Source organism: Carcharodon carcharias, chromosome 16 (genome assembly GCF_017639515.1).
Source record: "Carcharodon carcharias isolate sCarCar2 chromosome 16, sCarCar2.pri, whole genome shotgun sequence".
Lineage (NCBI taxonomy): Eukaryota > Metazoa > Chordata > Chondrichthyes > Lamniformes > Lamnidae > Carcharodon > Carcharodon carcharias.
In genome coordinates, this window is record NC_054482.1 from 45,838,173 (window position 1) to 45,857,152 (window position 18,980).

The window sequence follows — 18,980 nt, forward strand, 5'->3', positions numbered from 1 at the left end:
AGAGGCCACCCACTGCTCTGGTACAATTTGGACTCTGCTGTGAACAAGTGCCATTAAAAGACTGCCAGCCCTGTTATTCAAGTATATATTAAGTTTGCAATAATGCAAAAAACTGTCAGTTCAACTTACTTAAATTTTTCACCATATAATAATACTGTAAATTCCTTGAATGATTAAGCACAGAAACAGGCTCAATTTTCAAAGGTCTAGAAAGTCATGTTCAAGTGAGTGCTTTGTAATAGAATTGGAGGGAAGGAAATGCATCTCTTCATAGATGGTCTTTTTTAAAATTTAGTTTAAACAGTAACCTTCTTTGATGTTTAACATCAAAATATGGTGTTAATACATATTTGGTCAATTGCCATTTGTATCAGATGCAATTTGCGAACGGATTGCCTGTTAAAAGCCAATATATCCAATCTTGTTGGTATGCAATAGTATGCCAGCGAAATCACATGTTGCTCGAAATCTGGTTTGTCTGATCACTGTCTACATGTGTGACAGTCCTCAAATTGCTACTCTAAGTAATTAGATCAATTTTCTTAAAAGCATCATTAAAAGATGTATCACTTTCCTATTGATTGTAGTGTTTGGATTTGTGATGTGTGATTAATAATCCATTTGAAAAAGGGTCCTTCAACTAAAAGTATGCTTGAGAAACATTCAATTTGGCTCTAGATAAATGCAAGTTTGTTTGAAGCATCTACAGTGGGGAGTTCAATTTTGGAAAGCTATTAACCCAGGAGACTAGTGAAAAGGAGAAGCTTCAATTTTTTTTGGAACAGGCTGCATATAAGTCACAAATAACACTGCAAATGAAAAGCTCACATAAAATGTGACACTGTGTAATTATATAAAAGACTGCATTTTAACTACGGCATTGTTACTTACCACACCTCCAACACCTGGAGTAAGTTGGATTCCTCCTCGGCTTGACGAAGGCCGCCTAGCTGGTGGGAATCGCTGAAGAACAGAAAAACTATGCTCACAAATGAAAGACTGCATCCCTCAAGCAAAAGATCCATGAATGTCAAATTAGAGATCTCCATCATTCAAAACTGATAAGGCAGGCATACTTATACTTGGACTTTAGAATGTACCCACTAGATCTGCAAGAAACCATCATTGTGCTAACCACTTTAAACATGAAATCTACATACAATTTTCTCTCCAGCCTTCCTGTTGAAAAAGAACTTGCTTTGCTCTAGATTACTTAGAGAGCAAGGAAAAGTTTAGGGACTCCTTGTGTATCACAGATCCACTTATTGTATTGGTAGAGCACTATTATGGCATTATGTACTATTATTCTCTTTTGAAGCAGTATAAACCATTGTTAACAAACATACAGCATTTTAAAACTTTCAAAGTAATCTAATCAGGCTCTGACTCAATCTGCTAAATAGTACAACCAAGGGTTCTAAACAAAGGCATTAAGGTTGAACACATACACAATAAGTGGCAATGATTGCACATCTTAATACAACTGCTTGGGCACGTGAAACCTTCATGTCAGATTTTTTCTTTCAAGGGTTGTATTTTGTGAATCAACTCAGGGCCTAAAATTTAACTTTTTTTGGTATATCGGCCCATCATATAACCTGTGAAAACCGCAATCTTCAATCTGCCTTCACATTCTCATTAAATTGTATACTAACAAAACAAAACTTGAAATAACATCTACTTTGTTATTCACAAATGCATTTAATTTGCTTTTAAATAAACAATATTTGTTGCACCAAACAGATTAAGTACACCACAAAAATGCCAGATGCACTCAATTTCAGGGCAGGTGAGTTGTTTCCGCTTAAATCCACCAAAGCCACACCACATCCTGAGGACCAACACAAGAGATCAGTAACATTCTAAACTAGATGTCATGAATGTATAATAATTCTCATAATGTTTTTCTGTTTTTTTGTGAAGTAGATTTATGGGGGTAAGTATAGTTTGGTTTGCCTGTGTGAGAGATTTAATTACATTTGGAGTCAAGTAGACTGCAAACTTCAAATCAAAAGCAGCTAGGTGCTTGACATGCTAATGAGTAAACATGGATGCTGGCTTAGCATGTAAGGAAATTTGCATTTTTAGATAATTAAGGGAGATTTGGATTTCAAAGGGATCTCAGTCTATTTACAACTAGCCAGATAAGTAAAGAATGCGTTTATTTTTCCCCAAAGGTTAAGGACAATAAACAGTAGCAACATTTAAGTTTTTATTGTGAGGGAGATAGTTTCAAAGACATACGTAACTATAGAATTGACATATTAAGACAGAAACATATATAAGGGAGTATGAGCCTGTGTGTCAGGAGGCGGCTATGTGAGATCTAACAGAAGAGTGTGAAATAACCTTAATGAAGCCTCCAGTATGTGCATAAGTCTGCTGTCTACCGAAAGTGAAGCTGGAGAAAAGCCATTTGGAATTCCGCTGTCCAGGCTATTATATTATTTTGCTGGATCTGTTTAAAATCTAAAATCTATTTTTGGACCATTGCCATCAAGGAGGTATAACTGGGAGTCATGTTAGTTAGGAATTATAGTTAAGTAATTTGTAGTCTTATTTGCTTGAAATCTTTTTGGTAATAGATATTTGAATCTTATTTTTTTAAAAATCTACCAAGTCTTGGTGAATTCAGTGCAGGCATCTCGAAATAAATACAAATTGCTAAACCATTGTGATAGCATGATCAAGTTTCCCTAGTGGACTTTGTCCACCTGGCACACACCTGCCCTTTAATAACAAGGAATTCTAAACTGCCAGACATTTATTGGTGAAATTCCTCAAAACACCTCTCCCACCCTGAAAGTATTCATTTGAAGAAGCCAATTACAATAGGTTACAAACCAGAATGGCAAAATAGCCAAATGTTTAAATCGCTCCCCCTGCCCATTCCCACCAAAAGGAAATTCATGCACTGTCTTTCACCCTTGTATAGTTGTTCAGCAGGGCACAGGGTCAGCATAGTTATATACCGACAGTATTTTGAAGGTAGTGTAAAGATGTCATGAGAAGCAGAGGAAGAGAGATGATGTAATCAGGTTATACCTACACCACAACTGTTTGAACAGGGCAGGTAGTTGAAAGAATGGCAGGCAAGTTTCAGTCAAAACCATGATGCCAATGCAAGTTGCAAATGGAAGGGATTTGCTCATGACTTAGACATTTAAGGGGAAATTCAGAGGAGGGCAGTGATCATTAATCTATCGGCAGAGTCCAAATTAGTAGTAAGTGGGGTGGCCAGGATAAAAATTAGGAAAATCAGCCCCACGTGAGCATGCTGGGTATGGACGTCAGCAAGAGGAGAGACTAGAAGGCTGACATTTCTCCTGGTAAGGAGGAAGTGATAGGTGCTTAGATCGAGCCTTTGGAGATAGCAGAGGCAGTTGACTTATTCAAGGAGAATAGGAAAGCAGGACAGGAAAACAAGTGAGGAAAGGAAAAGGACCTCAGAAATCACAATTCACAGTAAAGTGCTCAAGTTGTCAAACTCAAACTTGCACAGAGTATACCATACACCGTAGAACCTCCAAGGATTACAGCCACCTCTGTTGCATGAATGCCAGAGTACAAAGGCTAGAGTAGCACATTTGTATACATTGACTGGTCCTGCCCCTGAATTTAGCCATGTTGGGAAACTCGGATACAAAAAAAGCTGTAGACTCATTTTATAACTGAGACACAAAACAGAATTCAGGCAAACAAATCGCATTTAATAGCTCTACTGCTGAACTCCTGATGTAATTGAAAAATTATGAATGCATTTGCAAGTCAAAATCTGCAGTCAGTGTAAATTTAATCATGCCCTCAATCTTTAAACAAAATGCTGGTACTGAATTCAATTTGTGGACAATAGTGGAAGCTCCTTTGGTTGGCTGAAGAACTGTTCCCCAAAGCTTGAGGTTGCAGTTAAAGGGTACATTAAGCTTCATTATTTGTCCACTTAAGCTCAGGGTACCTGCGCAGGTGGTCCCAGTTCTTGTGCTGGAGGTTGAATCGTTAATCGTGGAGGAAGAGGATGAGGTGGTCTCCGTGGCGATCGTAGAGGTCGTGGAGTCTGTCTTTCAGACATGGTCTGGTCTCTTGAAGTTTCTGTGGCGTAAGACTCTGCAGTGGGGACACTGCCTTCACCTCCAGCTGCTGACAAAAACAATTATTTTACCTAGACAACCTTGTCCTAATTCAGCACGTTATTCCATAATCAATAGAACCAGTAGCATATGAACTATAAAATCATCTGACTTTACAACTTGCAAATTTTACAAACTAGAATTTTAGGTATAACTGCAAGAACACAATCTTTGCCAAAAGCACTTGGACATTTCCAATACAATAATCTATTGAGCACAAGTCAGCTCATTGCATCACTTATTTGTTTTTCACTTTTACTTAAGTGCCCCCGTTTTTTCTCTTAATGCCAAACTTCTTTCCTCCCCCCACCATAATATCCAGGGTACAAAAATTAATTGATGACTCTAATGCCAAAATTGCATTCAAGTTGTGAAGATTAGTCAGGTCTATTTCCATGCAATTCACAATTTATCACCCATTTGTCAGAAGTTAAAAAAGATAATTCCAGACATCATATTTACTCAAATTGATAAAGCAAATATACTTAACTAAGTGTGTAAGATGAAAGTAGATGGACCCATCAATTGTGAAGATATTTTGAGCTTCTCCATTCTTTAATAATGCTGTAATCTCTCAATGTTGAACAACTACTGTACTGGTTTTATAAAAAGCACATCATACCGAAAAGTTACAGTAATGTTACAAAGATGCAGATAGGTTCAGTTAAGGAAAGGCTGGGTCCTTTCAATACCATCCTGCAGGTTGGATCTCTTTTCAGGTTCCTTCCTAGCACAAAACCACAACTGGGTCTTTAAGCATCAGTGACCAATTCTGCTGTGCACAAATCTTCTGCTGACCTTTGTGCAATACAGAATACGTAAAGTTATGCAAGGACACAGGGTCTGAAACTGCATCCTGATATATTAATAGTATATATGAAAAATTGCAGTCTGATATTGTAACCAAACCAATCGACATTTCTGTAACTGAGTTAGTGCCTTTGCAAAACAAGCAAGACAAGGAATTTCAAAAGGCATTTGTTACCAAAATTGCAGGGTGCAATTTTAACCCAGTGTCTACTTCATCTTTCAGTTGTTCAAATGCAAGGAATTTACTAATACTTACAATTGTCTTCTGGCATTTGGGTACTTTCTCCTTCCTTACAAGTGCTGCCACTTTGCTCATTGTCTGTGCTAGGCTCTGCCCCATCAGCTCCCTATGTGGAAGGTGAGAAAAGGATGTGGTCTATCTTCAATGTCACAAGCTCCTTTCTCACAAAACTTCAAAATTTAAGCAGTCTAATTTCACCTGTCACATTACTCAAAACCCTGAGTGATGTTGACGGTGTCAAGAAAAAGTCACTGACCCAAAAATTAAGCAGCCTATTAAGCTAACTACTTTTAATAAGTACAGTACAAAGTTATGATTAAACTTTCAGAATGTGTTTAAAAATTTTTGCAGAAACAAAGTTACAGATTATCCAAAATTAGAAGGGTTCAAAATGCAAGTTTCTGATAAAATCTAGTAAGAATTCCATACAAATAAATTTCCTGCCCTTGTTTAGTGCATACTATTCCAAAAGCTTAATTGCAGGATAATAGCTACCATTAGAAATTACTGATAGTCTTCCCACTATTTATGTAGATAGGACTAATTTAATAGTTTGGATACTGGTCTGTGGATCAAATGGATATACTAACTAGTCATCTCTTAAAAAAATCAGTTTCTACAACAGGTCAAACATTGCAATGTCGATTAATGAGCCAAGCTGGTCAATCATTAACAGCAGACAACTCAGCTCAGGTATTAGATTACCAAAACTATCAGAGGGGTTAAGTGTTCCAGTTTTACAAGCTCAGATACCACTTTGACCCAAAAGATCTCCCACTTGTACACACTATAAAACAGGAGAGTCACTACTTGCTAAATGGCATTCACTGGGTTTGAGTTCTTGGCAGCTAGTCAGAAGGTACCTGGTACTGTTTACAAAGATTACTCCAATGAAGAGAGAGAGTTGTATACTCAAGTTTGCAAAATAATACAAGTTAGGGTGCATAGTATGCTGGATAGATGAGAACAGGAATTTTAAGGGGCAACAATACTGAGTGTGAGAAAAAGCATCAGAGTTAAACACAAGTCATCACATCAACTCAAATACAATTCAATATACTTAACATTTAAACCAGGTGGTGTGCAGCATAAAAGATTTGGTTGTTCAGTAACATAAATCACTAAAAGTTACTCAGTAGGTGCAAAAAAAAACAAAGGTTAATGGAATGTTGACAGTTATCTCAAGCGAGGTTGGAGTTCAAATGATGCTTCTGTTGTTACAATGAGTTGTTCACATTCCATCTGGGGTACAGTATTTAGCTTTAGCCACCAAATTTCAAGAAAATTACGTTGGCCTTGAAAGGGATACAGCACAGATTCACCACAATGATAGCAGGACTTAAAGGGTTAATTATGAAGGGCAGGTTGCATATACTTGGCTTGCATTATTCCCAGCTTAGAAGGCTGAGGAGTGATATAACTGAAGTGTTTAAAATGATAAAGGGATTCAATAGGGTACAGTCAGAGAAACTATTTCCTCTGGAGTGAAGACATGAGGAACCATTATTTCCACACAAAGGATAGTGAAAATGTGGAACTTGACCCTTGACATAGAAAGCGGATGCTGGGTCAAATAATTTTCATGGTGCGGGATTGACACCCAATAAAAATCTATCAAAGGATATGTAGCGTGCAGGAATATATGAGATACAGATCAGCAATAATGTAAAAGAAATGGCCTAACCCTGTAGGTATCATGGTGAACATAGAATACAAAACAAACAGTATCTGGAGTGCAGTATGTTGAAATCTAAACGTTTGGTATAGACTCAGCATACAGCCTCTGTTTACCCAATTTGATTCTTTGGTTTCATTATTGCATGCAAGGAAACCACATTTCTTTTTTTTAAAAGTTTCTGGAAGCGGTATCTTTAAATGAACAACCCTGATCACTGTATTTTAGCTCACTTCACTCACATCTATCTTCCAGGGTCTTGAAAGATCTTCAAACCTCAATTTTTGCATACCTCTGTATCACCACCATAATTATCTTCGCCATCAGGACTACCCCCATTACTATCTTCACCATCACCATCACCATCCTCAATTCCAGTATCATCATCCTCATCATCCTCATCATATTCCTCCTACAAGAATCAAAAACAGTTAATGGGGTCAGAACCTTCAGTTTGCACCTCTGGAAAGCTAAAATATACATTTCCAAGTAAACTTCCTTCATAAAATTCTGTTCTTAACATGTTCTCTTTTCTGCACCCCACAAAATTTCCACACGCAAATGTCTTGTTCTCAAGCAAAATATTAGTTTGGTGATGGCAATTGGAGATGTTACTCTGTTTTACAGAGAAACTATAATCCAATACAGGAGCAAAATTAGATTACCAAACAGGATCACTTGAAATTCTCAATGCTAAGACTTCAATCTGCCAATACCTATGTTGCTAATTCAGCAAAGTTGAATTATGAAAGAAGGTTTATCCTCCCAAGCAAGCATTCTTGGTCTTACTTGCTCAAATGCTTTTTTTGGACTGAGGTAACACTTAAAATAGATATAGTTGTTTATTTACTACTGGTAAGATAGTGGGTGACCATTGCTGCCACCCACATTTCCTACACACAACAGTAACTACACTTCATAAGTAAGTAATTTGCTGTAAAGTGATTTGGGACACTAAGCTTACGCAAGCGCGCGCGTACAAGCATTTTAGATAAATTCCACACAACAGTAAATTAAAATTAAGCATTATATTATAATTGTTATATGTTGCAGTATTTAACAGGGAGACAAATCAGGTGGACATGACATTGGAAGATACTGCTAGAACTGATACAACCACATTTAAAAGTAAACGGCAAAATGTTTAATTTAAACTAATCAAACTCAGGAGGATAAGACCCTAGTCCAGGCAGATTACATCCATACATTCTAAAAGAATTAATACTGCTCCTGTTGCCTCTTTGGATTCTTTTAGAATGTATGGATGTAATCTGCCTGATTTGTCTCCCTGTTAAAGAACTTGGAGCCTTTGCTAACCTATTAAGAATCCAAAGAGGCAACAGCAGCAAAGGGGTAGTGGCAATAAGTCCAGCAGACATCTAACATTAAACCTATATTTGAGGAGTTACAAAGCGTTCAAGCCATTATAGACCAGCCACATTAACACATATAGTAGAGAAGTAATTGAATTTCTACTAAAGGCTCCAAGTTCTGAATATCACATTAGATCAGATGAACTGAAGAGAATGCAAAAAAGATTCAGGAAAGGATCAACAGGTTGGGTCTCTTAAATCTGATGGTTGACCTAACAGAGGACTTAAAATAATGAATGCTTTCATTTGAACAGGCAAGAGTCTTTCCACTCCAGTAGGAAAAGCAAAACTAGATGCCAAGACAATCATCAAATCAAATAGGGAATGCAGAAAAAAAAACTGGGAAGTGGCGAGAACATGGAACTTGCTACCACAGTGCATACTTAAGGTAAAATCATACAGATGCAATTAAGGGGAAAGCAAAGTAAGCAGGAGGGAGTAGGAAAGAGAGAATTACATTTAGTTAAATAAGGATGGGAGAAGCAAATGGAGCATAAACATTACCATGAGCTGAATGGCCTGTTCTATGCTGTAGTTCGTCTCATCTTGTGTTTCACCAAATTATCTATAAACTATTCAGCAACATTTTCCTCAGTGATAGTCATCACTGTTGCTGGTCACAGGTACGGGCTGAGCATAATTTGGATTCCAACACACTCATCTTCAGAATTTTTACCTGCTCTTGGTCCTCCTCATTTTCTGCATCTTCATCACTCTCTATTATAATATATTCAGTTTGTGTCTGAGAATTTTGTGATGACTGGGTATTCTGTTGGTGTTCGGGTGGTTGAGGTACCAAATCCAAAGAATGAGATGTCTCTTCATTGTCCTCCATCAGTTGAGAAGGGGGATAATCTTCAATGACCACCTACAACAAAAGATGTCACTGATTACAATCTATTTGTTCCCATGTGAAGTTTTACAGAAATTTCATTGGTGGAATCATCTGTTATCTTCTTAAAATGTTACAAATGCAGTCTTCATCAACATGCTCTTACTTCCCATTGTCACCTAAGTTACACTTAAGGATTTATAATGTCAGATGTCCAAATTCTACTCTGCATTGGGAGAATGCAAAAAAATCACTACCACATGGAGTTAGTTATTGAGGTGTACAACAGATACCAATCTCAGAACTGTTTCTCATTCAATGCCATATTTTTATTTTAGTGTTTTACCATTTGGTATGATTTTTATTCTTAATACTTTTAAAACTTTCTCCATGAAGCCTCCAGCTTTTTGTTATCCTCCCCACATCTGCCTCTGGCTGGCTGGACTTCAGCTCTTTTTTGGAAAAAAAGCAATTTAATCTCCCATACCACCACCCCCCATTTCTACTGCTCATTTTAATGAATGCATCTGGCTGTGTTATGAAAAGGATTGTTTCTCTCCCCGCACCACTGGTCCTGCTCCCAACTGTCAGCCTTAGATAAATCTCCTGGATTTTACATTGCACACTCACTTCATTTGTTTCCTCCCAGACTTTTCTCTAGAAAGCCATGCAGTGCCATGCTGCTTCTCCCAAAGCAGACTTTTACCTGTTGTTCTACTTTTTCCCACTCCCTAGTCAGCCATTTCCAGCTGGCCACTCCAACTTAATCTCATTTTCAAAACAAAGGATCAGAGACAGCCGAGTTGTCATAATCTCAAATTTTGCTGCAGAAGCATCTGTGAAGAATCAGTAATTTGCCACAAACAGATCATGGTGAACCTAAAACCTCAAAAAAAAAATTGCACTCCATAATCTGGGTCACTGGGCTGATAACCATGCAATTGAAAGAATTTGCACTTAGAATAAAACTATCAGGCACAAAATTTATTCTGGTGGGGGAATTGCAATCAGAGTGGCTCAGGAGCATCACTGCTGGCCAAGCTAGGGAGTCCTGAAGAAATTTGCTAAACCGAGCCTTCAACACGTGAGAAGAAAACCTAAAGAAGGGGAGAAACCTACTTGGCCTCACTTTCAACCTACCTGTCACACATGCATCTATCATGACTGTATTGGTGAGAGTGACCAGTGCTGTCCTTGTGGAAATGAAGTTCTACTTTCACAATGAAGACACCCTCCACTGTATTGTGTGGCACCAATGTGCTAAATTGATAAATTTAATTTAAAAATTCAGATAAATTCAGAATAGATCCTGCAGGCAAGAATTGGATATTCATGAGACACTATGGGCTACCTGCAGAAGAACTGTATTAACCACAAACTAACTCAATCCAAAATATTCCTCATTGTCGCATTACCATAAAACCAGAGAAGCATGTCTAGAGGTACCAGGTGTACCTAAAACTGAGCTTCCAACCTGGTGAAGCTACAACACAATATACTTAACGTTTAAACCAAGTGGTGTGGAGCATAAAAGATTTGGTTGTTCAGTAACATAAATCACTAAAAGTTACTCAGTAGGTGCAAAAAAAAAAATCAAAGGTTAATGGAATGCACACTAAACAACAGAGGAAGTATGCTGTCAGGAATGTCAAGTGATCCCATAGACAGATCTAAGCCATCCCACAACCAACAGGTCAGACCAAGACTATGAAGTGCTTCTAGGTCAGGCCATGAGTGGTGATGGACAACAAAAGGGAAGAAAAAGCTCTTAGAACATAGGCATCCTTGATGATGGCACCCAACACTTGAGTGCAAAAGACAAGGCTGAGTATTTGCAACTATCTTCAGCCAGGGTTGCTAAGTGGATGATCCATCTTGATGTTCTCCTGAGCTCCCAACAGCACAGACACCAGTCTTCGGCTAAATCAATTCACACCATGTAATATTAAGAAATGGTTACATACACTGGATACAAAAGGCTATGGGCCCCATCATCATCCTGGCAATAGTACTGAAGACTGATGCTCATGAACTAGCTCTTCCTCTAGCCAAGCTGCTTCAGTGTAGCTACAACACTGGCAGCAATCCAGCAATCAGGAAAGTAATGGAAGGTACAGTCAACAGTACCATTCTGCACCACTGGCTCTTCAATAACCTGTTCGCTGATTTTCAGCTTTGGTTGCGTCAGGACTTCAGCTTCATTACAGCCTTGGTCTAAACATGGACAAAAGAGCTGATCTGAGGAGGCAAATGTGGTCGCCTTAGCATCCAAGGAAACATTTTTGATTGCGTGTGACATTATAGGGCCCTAGTAAAATTGATGACAATAGGAATCATACTTAGCAAAGGAAGGTGGTTGCAGCTGTTGTATGAAAATCATTTCAGCCTCAGGGTATTGCTGCAGGAGTTCCTCAGGTAGTGTCCTATCCTCAACCATATGTAGCCGCTCCATGATAGAAGCAAGTTTATTGAGGATGATTGCAGAGCGTTCAATTGCATTCAGAACTCTTCAGATATTGAAAGTGTCCATACCCACATGCAGCAAGATCTAGATAACATTCAAGCTTGGGTTGCTAAGTGACAAGTGACAGTTATACCATACAAGTGCCAGGCAATGGCCAGCTCCAATGAGGGGATCTAACCAACTCCCTTTATATTCAACAGCAGTACCAAAAAAAATTCCCCCATCAATATCCCAAAGGGGTCAATCACTGACCAAAAACTGAACCAGTCACATAAATACTGTGGCTACAAGGGCAGGTCAGCGGCTGAGATTTCTACAGCAAGTAACTAATCTCATGCCTCCCCAAAGCCAATCTACAAAGCACAAGTCAGCAGCGTGATGAATAATCTCCACTTAGCTAAACAAGTCCAGCTCCCACAGCACTCAAGCACACCATCCAGGACAAAGCTGGCTGCTTGACTGACACCTCATCCACCTTAAACATTCATTCCCTCCACCACTGACACTATGGCAGCAGTGTGTACCATCATGTACAAGATGCAATGTGCAACAACACCCCCCCCCCTTAAACCCGTAACCTTTACCAACTTGAAGGGCAAGGGCAGCAGACACACAGGAACACCACCTGCAAGTTTCCTTCCAAGTCATGTACCAGCTTGACTTAAAAAATATATTCCAAGCCTTCCATTGTCACTGGATCAAAATCCTGGAACCCCTTGCCTAACAGCAGGGGTTGCACATGGGCTGTATCTATTCAAGAGGACAGATGTCTCCATCTTCATGGGTAATTTGGGATGGGCAATAAATGAAGGCTTTGCCAGTAACACCCACATATCATGAATGAATAAGAAGAAATTGAAGCTGGCATCATTCGCGTTTTTAAAATTCATCAGATAAACACTGCACATTGAAATAAAATCAACTATTACAAATTTCAGCTGTGTTGTAAAAATTCTCAGGAAACGTTTCCTCTAAACTGCAAAGCCATGGGGCAATCTGGAATGTACCAAGCAATGCAACAAGCAAGCTGCTCACAAAGAAAAATTAGAGGGCACATCACTCTCAGGTACAGTGGCACTGGTCACCCTCATTAGCAGATTCTAGGCTTCTGGCCTTCCAAAGTTGTCATTTCCTAAAATCTTGTATGTTAAGAAAAGGTGAGGGATGTAACAAATGTAACCCCTATAACAAGATACCAAGTCTTTCATACAAGCTCTCATATGCACTTTCCTAATCTTCTGATTGGCAACACTGAAACACCCTAGTGGACACAGCATAATAAACAGGAATGGAAGTCGACGACACAGCTCCTCTCGTCTGTTTAGTCATTCAATGTAATCATGGTTGATCTTCTGCCTCAATGCCACTTCCCTGTTCCATCTTCATATTCCCTGATTTCCTGGGGGACCAAAAAACGTCTAGCTTAACCTTATATATATTCGATATTGGAACATCCAAAACCCTCTGGGGTCTTCAACTGAAGACACACATCTCAGTCCTAAACGATTTCAATCTCTATCCTGTCAAGACTTTAAAGAATAGTTTCAATGAGATCACCTTCCATTAATTCTCAAGTAAATAGGCCCAATTTACTCAGCCCCTCAATACAGGGCAATGCTCTCATAGTAGGAATTGATCTAGTGAAACTTGACTACACTGCCTCCAAACCCTGTCTTAGAAGGCACAGGGTACTCCTATGGCTCGCCAAAGTTCTATCCAATTGTAGATAGGCTCCCTCACTCATATTCCAATGCAAAATGACTCAGTTGGTTTAACATGCAGCACGCACATAACTAGACAAGATAATGTTTAAACTCAAGAATTATATTTCCCATAATGCTTCCACCTGGCATAGGGAAAAAAGCGCTAGGTGGAATATAACTGAATTTTGTCCTTTCTAATCAGCCTACAGCTTTAAAAAAATTAAGGCCAACCTCTCAAAGCTTTTGTGCAAATTTCATGGTCATATATTTTCTTATTTCTGTTCCTTCTAAATACAGAAAGGAGACCTTGGCTTCAAGGAATTGACCACAGCTGTTAATCCCTCTCCCTCACACTCCCCAGGCTTCATTGTCAACAGCCCATGAACATGGGCCATCTTAATAGGTAGGGTTTTTTTTTTCCATGACATCAGACATAATCATCACAGCCCTGCCCCTTGTCCCATTGAGTGAGGGATGCAGCTTCATTGATTTTGTTAGGCTATGATGGCAGTCAGGAGAGTAGGCTATGATGGGAGTCAGGAGAGTGATTATTTAAGAAATAGTGATGGAAATGAGGGGGCAGGAAAAGCACAAACATACGAATGAGGAGAAGTAGGCCATTCAGCCCCTTGAGCTTGCTCCAACATTTAATATCATGGCTGATCTGATAGCAACCTGAAATCTGTATCCCACATACCCCCGATAACACATCACCCCCTTGTTTACCAAGAATCTATCCACCTCAGCCTTAAAAACATTCAAAAACTCTGCTTCCACAACCTTTTCAGGAAAAGGATTCCAAAGACTGAACCTTGAGTGAAAGATTTCACCTCATCTGCATTAAATGGGTGACCCCTCATCTTTAAGCAGTGACACCTAGTTCTAGATGCTTCCACAAGAGGAAACATCTTCTCCACATCCACCTTGTCAAGACCCCTCAGGATTTGCTGTTTCAATCAAATTACCTTACTCTTCTAAACTTCAGTGGATACAAGCCTAGTCTGTCCAACCTTTCCTCATTAAGACAATCCACCGATTCCTGGTATTAGTCTGGTAAAGCTTCTCTGAACCTGCTTCCAATGCATTTACAGCCTTCCTTAAATAAGGTGGAAAATACTGTGCATAGTACTCCAGATGCGGTCTCACTAGTGCCCTGTACAACTGAAGCACAACCTCCCTACTTCTGTATGATAACATTCTATTAGCTTTTCTAATTTCTTGCTGTACTTGCATATTAGCCTTATGCGATTCATGCACTAGGGCACCAAGATCCCTCTGCATCTCAGAGCTCTGCAATCTCTCACCATTTAGAAAAAATTGCTTCTTTTATTCTTCCTGCCAAGACAGACAAGCAGACAGACAGACAGACAGACAATTTCATATTTTCCCCACGTTATACTCCATCTGCCAAATCTTTGCGCACTCACTTAACCTACTTATCTCTGTTTGTAGTCTCTATGTCCTCTTCACAACCTATTTTCCTATCTATCTTTGTCTCAATAGCAAATTTGGCAACCATCCCATCTATCCCTATTTAAATTGTAAATAGTTGAGGTCCCAGAATTGATCCCTGTAGCATGCCACTCATTCCATCTTGCCAACTTGAAAAACCCATTTATGCCTACTCTCTGCTTCCTGTTAGCCAGCCAATCTTCTATTCATGCCAATATGTTACCCCCTATACCATGAGCTTTTATTTTTCACAATGATCTTTGATGTGGCGCTCTATCAAATGCCTTCTGGAAATCTAAGTACAATACATCCACCAGTTCCCCTTTATCCACAGCAAATTGCTTCCTTAAGAACTCCAATAAGTTGGCTAAACATGATTTCCCTTTCACATCCCTCTTCCCATCCTTTGAGCAATGGTAATGACCCTTGACATTCAAAGGTATCACCATTGCTGAAGCCCCTACCATCAACACCCTGGGGGATACCTTTGACCAGAAACTGAACTGGACAAGCCAGATAAATACAGTGGCTACAAGAGCAAGTCAGAGGTTAGGAATCATGCGATGAGTAACTCACCTCCTGACTCCCCAAAGCCTGTCCACCATTGATAAGGCACAAGTGAGGATTCTGATGGAATACTCTCCACTTGTCTGGATGAGTACAGCTCCAACAACATTCAAGAAGCTTGACTCCATCCAGGACAACAGCCCATTTGATTGTCACCCCACTCACAAATATTCTCTACGCCAGAGAGTTATGGAGGGTAGATCACTGAAATTATTTAAAGAGGTGGTAGATAGGTTTTTGAAATATCAGAGTTAAGAGCCATGAGGAGCTGACACCAAAGAGGAGTGAGGCCTGGTGCAGATCAGCCATCATCTTTTTGAATGGCAGGACAGGCTTGAGGGGCCAAATCCTGCTCCTATTTCTTATGTTCTTATTCACTCCCTTCACCAGAAACTGCAGAAACTCACCAAAGTTCCTTAACAGCACCTTCCAAACCCACGGCCACTACCATCTGGGAGGACAAGGGCAGCAGATACATGAGAACACACCATCTGGAAGCTGCCCTCCAAGCCACTCAACATCCTGACTTGGAAATATACGCTGTTCCTCCACTGTCACTGGGTCAAAATCCTGGAACTCCCTCCCTAACAGCATTATGGGTATACTCACACCACAGGGACTGCGGTGGTTTGAGGCAGCAGCTCACCACCACCTTCTCAAAAGCAATTGGGGATGGCAATAAATGTTAGCCTGGCCAGCAACACCCACATCCCATAAAGAAACACAAAATATTTCCATGACATATTCAAGCAAAAAAAATGCTGCAATTCAACTACATGGTGGACTGCATTTGGAGATGGTGATCAATTAATATTGCTTGGTTAGGAAACATTTAAATTTTATGACATTTTCTCAACAATTCTGTACAAAAATTTCACTATATTTCAAAACACTCAACTGCAAACAGCGTTTTGAAAGATGTCAATATCACTAGTGCCTGGATTATATTTGTTAAATATTGATTTTGACAGCTCTTAAGGAGCATGTAGAACATGGAACTATTTACAAGGTATATGATAAATCCTGAATAAAGACAGGATAATAAAATCTGGGTGTTCATACTCACGAAAAAATTTGAGTTATTACCGGAAAGAGCTTCATGCAAAGAGCAATAAATATCAGTCATGTAAGGAAGGTGGTAAACAACTTTGACCAGAGTTTTAAGTTTCCATATTATGAGCAAGAACAACAAATGAACTTAACATCTTTATTTAGTGTTTTGCACATAACTTAATGCCACCTGAAGTTGTGACATCCAACTTCACATTAATTCTAAAAGAAGTACTTACAAGTCATCACAAGATGGTGCTATAGGAACACTTTTCAAAGAAAAATTATCCTCCTGAAGATAAGTAACTGCTACCCCATTGTACTCACCCAGCATCTCAAGTATTCAGTGCCTACCTACTTCCCTGCTTGTTGAGCAGCATGGGTTCCACTCCTGGATAAGCTACTTTTATCGAGCTGCAATAATATTGCTGCTGCTTCTTTCCTATCAGTATTTGTTAAATGGTTGGCCGAGTCTGCCACAAGATATTAATTGTTCTCACTTGCCACTTATACACCTTACAACCAAGGTCCTTCTGGTCATTGCCAACCCTGCACCCCTAGCTTCTCAATGGTCTTGGTATTTATTTAATTTCCTCCCGCATAGGCCTTACTGAATTACTTTCCCTCAAATGAAGCTCAAATTCCAAACTGTTAGTTGTTGTCCAGATCTTTAGGTGTTGCTGTTAACAAAGGGTTCTTTCATTAAGCCGACATCTTCATTCAGTTTCTTGTATTTTAACCCCAATTTGTTCAATATATCTCCAATGATTAACTTTAATTTGTAGTTGCCATTTCTCTATTCTACTACTTTATAATCATAAATCATATTTTTATGAAATGACTACCCTCATCTCATATCCTATACAACCCCTACAAAAAACTTTCCAAACTCTTAAATATCGTTTGTGATTCCCACTGTACTGCCTGCCTCTCCATACCATACCAATCCCTCATTTCAAATTCTGCCCTACCTTATTCCAGTTCCCCACTACCCTCTATCATGCCTCACCTGTTAACTGCATATTAATTGTATTCAATTGTATACAGGCAATAGGCATCAACTAGGGATCTGCTTGTGCTATAGACAGATTGAAACTGGTTGTTGGATTAGGTGTTCTATGTTTGTAATACGCAATTCTAAAACTACTCATTCAAGTATTTATCAAGATTGATTCCTGATCTACCCCTCACCAGCTGGCCTTATGGAGTACAACACCATCACCTTGCTCTGCCTCACTGCATCTTACCCCTTCGCCCAGTTCTTTTTCACTACCTTTGCTGCTCTTTCTCAGCCCTAGTTCAATTCCACATTCTAACACTCCTTGATTTGAAAGCAAAACTTGGTCTCAACTCCTGGGTGCAATGGCATGAGGTTCAGACATACAATTTCTATGGCATAATGCTGACTAGAAGCAATTAACTAACCTGTGTGATAGAGTCTTGTGAATCCAGGTTCTCTGACTGTATTTGCATTTCAGTGTCTGTTTCTGCATTTGCTTCCACCTCCTGCAAATGTTCTTCCTAAAGTTGCAAACAAATTTTAGCTCTATGTGTTTATAACATTGTAAACAGTAAACAATAATTGCACAAAGTGAAATGTAATTCAGAAAATGGTTCCAATGAAGAACTCTGGAGCAGGAACTTCATTAAACAAATGTTCTTGCAATATGGGCAACATTAGCAAGGCAATCAATTTCTTCCATGCCTAACTGCCCTATGGTTATAAATACTTAGTTCATGGTTCATAGCAATATTTGAAGGGTAATTTTTAGTTCTGGGAAGATTAAAATTTAACTGTAGCAAATGGGATCAATGCAACAAAAGCAGCTTGAAGACTATTACACTTAAAAGGTTGGAGCCATCTTGACTTAAGGGATTAACAGCTAGAAAAGCAAGATCATAAGACAACAGGTGGGCTTACTGGAGAATTGGAAACGAGGTGTCGACAATGCCGGCAAAGAAATGCAGCCCAGAGTGTTTTGCTTTGTGAGCTTAAGCTACAATTAATCTAAGGAGAGGACGAGCCCTGAAAGGTTATGTTGTCAGGGATGGGTGGAGCTGAAGAAAGTTCTAAGGTTTCAATTTAGCAGTGTGCTTACTAGGGCAGTGAGCATTCGGCAACAGGAGCAAAGGCTGCTGTTAGTAGGTTCTGTGCAATTGGGGCTCAGGAGAAGTCCTGGGAGCCATTTGATAGCTCTGTGCAGTTAAGGTTCAGAAGCAGCCTTGGGAGCCATTTATAGCTTGGTGTAGCAGTGGAGATTGGAATAAAAACAGAACTACCTGGAGAAACTCAGCAGGTCTGGCAGCATCGGCGGAGAAGAAAAGAGTTGATGTTTCGAGTCCTCATGACCATTCGACAGAACGGATGAGCTTGATAAAATCCAAGGGCAGACCCAGCCCAGTGAAGCTATGGCTATTAAAGAGCTAAAATTGCACAAGTAGAGGCTGAAGTGCAGACTTGTAAATTCAGGGGAACAGAGTCTCAGGAGACAAGACTGAAACCCTGGGAGGTGCGCGATCATTGGGGCAGTCCAAGTTGGAGCAGCTTTGAGGGAATTCAGAGGCTTAATCTTCGAAAGTGAAAGGTTTAGAACCCTTGTAAGTGAGACAGTTTCAACAAGATTCATTGGCTCATTGTTTACTGATGTCTGAGCGCATTGCTGAGGAATCCATGAGATGCCTCTCG

General features: G+C 39.5%; 1 protein-coding gene across 5 annotated transcripts in view; it reads right to left on the reverse strand.

Moving 5' to 3' along the window:
- The window catches only part of tprb (translocated promoter region b, nuclear basket protein), a 114,138-nt gene that overhangs the window by 13,786 nt on the left and 81,372 nt on the right, over window positions 1–18,980 (reverse strand). For 2 of the 5 annotated variants that reach the window (XM_041207888.1, XM_041207887.1), the window contains exons 39-44: window positions 17,720–17,815; window positions 8,903–9,094; window positions 7,146–7,265; window positions 5,194–5,284; window positions 3,956–4,137; window positions 892–963 (exon numbers count right to left, since the gene is read on the reverse strand). In XM_041207888.1, the coding sequence (XP_041063822.1) occupies window positions 892–963; window positions 3,956–4,137; window positions 5,194–5,284; window positions 7,146–7,265; window positions 8,903–9,094; window positions 17,720–17,815 (753 nt within the window). The remainder of the gene's footprint in view (window positions 1–891; window positions 964–3,955; window positions 4,138–5,193; window positions 5,285–7,145; window positions 7,266–8,902; window positions 9,095–17,719; window positions 17,816–18,980) is intronic. The other 3 variants (XM_041207889.1, XM_041207891.1, XM_041207890.1) reach the window with 3 other exon arrangements.